This window comes from Oncorhynchus keta, chromosome 7 (assembly GCF_023373465.1).
Source record: "Oncorhynchus keta strain PuntledgeMale-10-30-2019 chromosome 7, Oket_V2, whole genome shotgun sequence".
Lineage (NCBI taxonomy): Eukaryota > Metazoa > Chordata > Actinopteri > Salmoniformes > Salmonidae > Oncorhynchus > Oncorhynchus keta.
This window is the reverse complement of record NC_068427.1, coordinates 38593171-38600874: the sequence shown is the minus strand read 5'-3', so window position 1 is coordinate 38600874 and position 7704 is coordinate 38593171. Positions and strand designations below refer to the sequence as shown.

General features: G+C 45.1%; 1 protein-coding gene across 5 annotated transcripts in view; it reads left to right on the top strand.

Moving 5' to 3' along the window:
* The window catches only part of LOC118386425 (diacylglycerol kinase beta-like), a 171169-nt gene that overhangs the window by 34854 nt on the left and 128611 nt on the right, over positions 1-7704 (top strand). For all 5 annotated transcript variants that reach the window (XM_052522797.1, XM_052522800.1, XM_052522799.1 and 2 more), the window contains one exon: positions 516-843. In XM_052522797.1, the coding sequence (XP_052378757.1) occupies positions 768-843 (76 nt within the window). In that variant the 5' untranslated portion in view covers positions 516-767. The remainder of the gene's footprint in view (positions 1-515; positions 844-7704) is intronic.

Below are 7704 nucleotides of genomic sequence, written 5' to 3'. Positions count from 1 at the left end.
CTTCTGCCCGCATAGCATGTACATACCTACATTGAGGAGCCCACTCTATCACAGGAGGTTGGTGGCACCTTAATTGGGGAGGACAGGCTCGTGGTAATGGCTGCAGCGGAATAGCATCAAATACATCGAACATGGATACCATGTGTTTGATGCTATTCTATTCGCTCCATTCCAGACATTATTATGAGCCGTCCTCCCCTCACCAGCCTCCACTTTACTCTATGTACTGTATGTGTGTGGTTTATGTGCTGTGGCAGTGACTAATGACTTGATTTTGACTGTGTCAGGAGTCTGTGTGTCTGTGTTCTATAATGGCGGAAGATGGTTTGATAGAAACTAATCTCTCTCCCCTCTCTCTCTCTCTCTCTCTCTCTCTCTCTCTCTCTCTCTCTCTCACACACACACACACACACACACACACACACACACACACACTCACTCTCTCTTTTTCCCTCGCTCTCTCGCTCTTTCTCTCCCTCTCTCCCTCTCTCCATCTCCCTCTCCCCCTCTCTCAGCTTGTGTCTGTGTAAACAGAGAGAGAGAGGCCAAGAGACCTGCATCTGGCTGGACCGCCATATCACGTACTGATCCACCATCTCTGATGTCTGTTTCTGCCACCACCTGCACTCACTGGGAAGGATCTGGGATGACGCCATGACAGATATTAACCTCCTCAGCTCCACACAGGGATAACCACACTAGAACCTCATTCCACCTCAGAGGCACATCCACCACCATCCTCCCTCACGTTCGTCCCAGCTGGCACCATGATGGGAGACGGAGTCGGGAGCTGGGAGTGTCTGAGTCCATCTGAGTTCGGTCAGCTGCAGCAGTATAGCGAGTGTGAGTACTAGCATTACCTGTTATAGCAATTGGTAAACTGAGGCAAATGTATCCTGACATACCACTATCAGCAATACTTGTGTCAGACCTTGGGTCAAATACATTAAAATACTTGAGCTGAGCTTGATTTAGTTTTCTCTACACAATGGGATCAATGGAATAGTTCCAATAGTGCAAACTAAATCAAGCTCATGCATTTGACCCAGGTCTGATAGCTGCGATAACTTGATGCACCCAGACCAGGTCTGGTAAGTGGGATACCCTGAGGTCACCAGACCAGCTCTGATAGCTGGGATAACCTGACACACCCAGACTAGGTCTGGTAAGTGGGATACCCTGAAGTCACCAGACCAGCTCTGATAGCTGGGATAACCTGACGTACTGTAACCAGACAAGGTCTGATAGCTGGGATAACCTGACGTACTGTAACCAGACAAGGTCTGATAGCTGGGATAACCTGACGTACTGTAACCAGACCAGCTCTGATAGCTGGGATAACCTGACGTACTGTAACCAGACAAGGTCTGATAGCTGGGATAACCTGACGTACTGTAACCAGACAAGGTCTGATAGCTGGGATAACCTGACGTACTGTAACCAGACAAGGTCTGATAGCTGGGATAACCTGACGTACTGTAACCAGACAAGGTCTGATAGCTGGGATAACCTGACGTACTGTAACCAGACAAGATCTGATAGCTGGGATAACCTGATGTACTGTAACCAGACAAGGTCTGATAGCTGGGATAACCTGACGTACTGTAACCAGACCAGCTCTGATAGCTGGGATAACCTGACGTACTGTAACCAGACAAGGTCTGATAGCTGGGATAACCTGATGTACTGTAACCAGACCAGCTCTGATAGCTGGGATAACCTGACGTACTGTAACCAGACAAGGTCTGATAGCTGGGATAACCTGACGTACTGTAACCAGACAAGATCTTATAGCTGGGATAACCTGACGTACTGTAACCAGACAAGGTCTGATAGCTGGGATAACCTGACGTACTGTAACCAGACCAGCTCTGATAGCTGGGATAACCTGACGTACTGTAACCAGACAAGGTCTGATAGCTGGGATAACCTGACGTACTGTAACCAGACAAGGTCTGATAGCTGGGATAACCTGACGTACTGTAACCAGACCAGCTCTGATAGCTGGGATAACCTGACGTACTGTAACCAGACCAGCTCTGATAGCTGGGATAACCTGACGTACTGTAACCAGACAAGGTCTGATAGCTGGGATAACCTGACGTACTGTAACCAGACCAGCTCTGATAGCTGGGATAACCTGACGTACTGTAACCAGACCAGCTCTGATAGCTGGGATAACCTGACGTACTGTAACCAGACCAGCTCTGATAGCTGGGATAACCTGACGTACTGTAACCAGACCAGCTCTGATAGCTGGGATAACCTGACGTACTGTAACCAGACCAGCTCTGATAGCTGGGATAACCTGACGTACTGTAACCAGACCAGCTCTGATAGCTGGGATAACCTGACGTACTGTAACCAGACCAGCTCTGATAGCTGGGATAACCTGACGTACTGTAACCAGACCAGCTCTGATAGCTGGGATAACCTGACGTACTGTAACCAGACAAGGTCTGATAGCTGGGATAACCTGACGTACTGTAACCAGACAAGGTCTGATAGCTGGGATAACCTGACGTACTGTAACCAGACAAGGTCTGATAGCTGGGATAACCTGACGTCACCAGACTGAGAGTCAAATGCCAGGTTGTGTACATAGAGGGCGGTACCAAAGAAATGCACCTCCCCCTTCCAAGCCTCACTTCCTACCCATCATTTGCCTAAGTGGTCTGATGTAGGCAATTGTTTTTCTTTGCGCTTGAAGATAAATGATTCATACAAATAGTATTTTCCCCCTCCCCAATGACTATTTCTACCACAACATCATCTTGCTTGTTTTTTTCATTTACATTTTAGTAATTCAGCAGACACTCTTATCGAGAGCGACTTATAGTTAATGCAACCATCTTAAGTAGGGGAGCAAAGGGAGGGTATATTACCGGTAACTTTCAAAGTTTACCAGTAAACTATCAGAATTTTGGTAACGTTCAAGGATTCTCTGGAATTTATCACATGAAATCCAGGCTGTATCACATCCGGCCGTGATAGGGCAGTGTACAACTGGCCCAGCGTTGTCCAGGTTTGGCCGGTGTAGGCCGTCATTGTAAATAAGAATTTGTTCTTAACTCACTTGCCTAGTTAAATAAAGGTTAAAAAACATTCTAGTTTTATTTTTGTCTCTCTCTACGCGTAGGTAACTCATCCATATCAGCAGCCTTCCCACCCCAGACATTTGTAAGTCGAAGGAGAATCCATCACTAGTCTGGCTTTCCTTGTAATAGATGAGCCTTAATTTTCACTCCCTTACAATCTATTGAGCTGATACACATCCACACAGCATCTGAATAGATTGTGTTGTCTGAGAGAAACAATTTTTTATTTATTTTTTATCTGAGGATTCCTCTATTCATAGACATACCTAAGAACACATTGTTCACATTCCCTAGACCTATTCATCTGTTGTCTAGGGGTATACTCAAATGTTGAGCGAGCTTGTCATTGAAACAGAAATTGATCAAACACAAAGCCTAACACATAAATGGTTATGTGGTCAAAAGTAGTGCACTGCATGAGGAATAGGGTGCTGTTTGGAATGCAGGCATGATTTCATTCTGCTGATGAGGAAGGAGTGAAGGCTGCTTTTGACTCAAGACTTGACCCCTCTTTTCCTATGATCTCTCCTTCCCTCGTTCATCTGAGTCATTTATTAATGGCTAAGGCTAAAAATACTCCTCCTGGCTCTTTCTTTCTCCTTCTCTCTATCCAGACAGTTTTATTTGTGCAGCTGCTTTGAGTTTATTTTTTTGTTTCTTTTCTTTTCTGTGATTTGGCTCCATAACATAGACCCATACAGTATGGTGGCTCCATAACACAGACCCATACAGTATGGTGGCTCCATAACACAGACCCATACAGTATGGTGGCTCCATAACATAGACCCATACAGTATGGTGGCTCCATAACACAGACCCATACAGTATGGTGGCTCCATAACACAGACCCATACAGTATGGTGGCTCCATAGCACAGACCCATACAGTATGGTGGCTCATTAACATAGACCCATACAGTATGGTGGCTCCATAACACAGACCCATACAGTATGGTGGCTCCATAACATAGACCCATACAGTATGGTGGCTCCATAACATAGACCCATACAGTATGGTGGCTCCATAACACAGACCCATACAGTATGGTGGCTCATTAACATAGACCCATACAGTATGGTGGCTCCATAACATAGACCCATACAGTATGGTGGCTCATTAACATAGACCCATACAGTATGGTGGCTCATTAACATAGACCCATACAGTATGGTGGCTCATTAACATAGACCCGTACAGTATGGTGGCTCCATAGCACAGACCCATACAGTATGATGGCTCATTAACATAGACCCATACAGTATGGTGGCTCCATAACACAGACCCATACAGTATGGTGGCTCATTAACATAGACCCATACAGTATGGTGGCTCATTAACATAGACCCATACAGTATGGTGGCTCCATAACACAGACCCATACAGTATGGTGGCTCATTAACATAGACCCATACAGTATGGTGGCTCATTAACATAGACCCACACAGTATGGTGGCTCCATAACACAGACCCATACAGTATGGTGGCTCCATAACACAGACCCATACAGTATGGTGGCTCATTAACATAGACCCATACAGTATGGTGGCTCATTAACATAGACCCATACAGTATGGTGGCTCCATAACACAGACCCATACAGTATGGTGGCTCATTAACATAGACCCATACAGTATGGTGTCTCATTAACATAGACCCATACAGTATGGTGGCTCATTAACATAGACCCATACAGTATGGTGGCTCATTAACATAGACCCATACAGTATGGTGGCTCCATAACACAGACCCATACAGTATGGTGGCTCATTAACATAGACCCATACAGTATGGTGGCTCATTAACATAGACCCATACAGTATGGTGGCTCATTAACATAGACCCATACAGTATGGTGGCTCATTAACATAGACCCATACAGTATGGTGGCTCCATAACACAGACCCATACAGTATGGTGGCTCATTAACATAGACCCATACAGTATGGTGGCTCATTAACATAGACCCATACAGTATGGTGGCTCCATAACACAGACCCATACAGTATGGTGGCTCCATAGCATAGACCCATACAGTATGGTGGCTCATTAACATAGACCCATACAGTATGGTGGCTCATTAACATAGACCCATACAGTATGGTGGCTCATTAACATAGACCCGTACAGTATGGTGGCTCCATAGCACAGACCCATACATTATGGTGGCTTATTAACATAGACCCATACAGTATGGTGGCTCCATAGCACAGACCCATACAGTATGGTGGCTCATTAACATAGACCCATACAGTATGGTGGCTCATTAACATAGACCCATACAGTATGGTGGCTCATTAACATAGACCCGTACAGTATGGTGGCTCCATAACACAGACCCATACAGTATGGTGGCTCATTAACATAGACCCATACAGTATGGTGGCTCCATAACACAGACCCATACAGTATGGTGGCTCATTAACATAGACCCATACAGTATGGTGGCTCATTAACATAGACCCATACAGTATGGTGGCTCATTAACATAGACCCGTATAGTATGGTGGCTCCATAACATAGACCCATACAGTATGGTGGCTCATTAACATAGACCCATACAGTATGGTGGCTCCATAGCACAGACCCATACAGTATGGTGGCTCATTAACATAGCCCCATACAGTATGGTGGCTCCATAACACAGACCCATACAGTATGGTGGCTCATTAACATAGACCCATACAGTATGGTGGCTCAATAACATAGACCCATACAGTATGGTGGCTCCATAACATAGACCCATACAGTATGGTGGCTCCATAACACAGACCCATACAGTATGGTGGCTCATTAACATAGACCCATACAGTATGGTGGCTCATTAACATAGACCCATACAGTATGGTGGCTCATTAACATAGACCCATACAGTATGGTGGCTCATTAACATAGACCCATACAGTATGGTGGCTCATTAACATAGACCCATACAGTATGGTGGCTCATTAACATAGACCCATACAGTATGGTGGCTCATTAACATAGACCCATACAGTATGGTGGCTCCATAACACAGACCCATACAGTATGGTGGCTCATTAACATAGACCCATACAGTATGGTGGCTCATTAACATAGACCCATACAGTATGGTGGCTCATTAACATAGACCCATACAGTATGGTGGCTCATTAACATAGACCCATACAGTATGGTGGCTCATTAACATAGACCCATACAGTATGGTGGCTCATTAACATAGACCCATACAGTATGGTGGCTCATTAACATAGACCCGTACAGTATGGTGGCTCCATAACACAGACCCATACAGTATGGTGGCTCCATAGCACAGACCCATACAGTATGGTGGCTCATTAACATAGACCCATACAGTATGGTGGCTCATTAACATAGACCCATACAGTATGGTGGCTCATTAACATAGACCCGTACAGTATGGTGGCTCCATAACACAGACCCATACAGTATGGTGGCTCATTAACATAGACCCATACAGTATGGTGGCTCATTAACATAGACCCATACAGTATGGTGGCTCATTAACATAGACCCGTATAGTATGGTGGCTCCATAACATAGACCCATACAGTATGGTGGCTCAATAACATAGACCCATACAGTATGGTGGCTCCATAGCACAGACCCATACAGTATGGTGGCTCCATAGCACAGACCCATACAGTATGGTGGCTCCATAGCACAGACCCATACAGTATGGTGGCTCATTAACATAGACCCACCCATACAGTATGGTGGCTCATTAACATAGACCCATACAGTATGGTGGCTCCATAACATAGACCAATACAACAGTCAACAATACCACCTTAGTGGTACTGTACACTCCGGCATTAAAACAGGTGAATTCGATGCAAAACATGAATTATTTTGCCTCCATGCTTCCGTTCACAAAGACCAGGATATAATATTTATCTTGATTGCCTTTCTTATGATCCCTGCTCAGGCCTGTTTTCTACCCATAATAGAGGCAGCCAGTCAATAGCAGTGTGTACTGTTCATTCTATGAGTATGAATAGCAGAAGTGAGATAGCAATTGCTGCTGTATTGTTCATTGCAATCGGGGTGTTTTGTCTCTTTCCTCTGTCTGTGTGAACAGGGGTGTGTGTGAGAGACGAACATCCACTCTTCACAGAGCAGAGTGCTAAAGGGCTTGTTGATTTTGACACTGCTGTGCTAATGATGAGAGGAGGATATTTGTCATCTATTTACGCTGGGTTGCTAATGGGCCTTCTGTCACATGTACGACCACAATGCTGCTGCTGTGTGTGTGTGTGTGTGTGTGTGTGTGTGTGTGTGTGTGTGTGTGTGTGTGTGTGTGTGTGTGTGTGTGTGTGTGTGTGTGTGTGTGTGTGTGTGGGGGTATTTTTTCAAAATACTTGGAGCGTTTGATTGAGCCTGCCTTGAGTGATCAGGTAGGCGGGGATTATTCCGTTGGTTCCATTCCGCCAGACAAGCTCAATCAAGCCCATATTGTGAAAATACAAACACTGTTTGAACCCAGGTCTGCTGTGTTGGATGGATGTCTGTGTCTGTGCTACTATAATGTTGTTGGTAATTGTGTCTGGTGTGTCTGTTTTCAATAGGAGTTAATAAAGGAGAAATATAATGGAAAAGGTGAAAT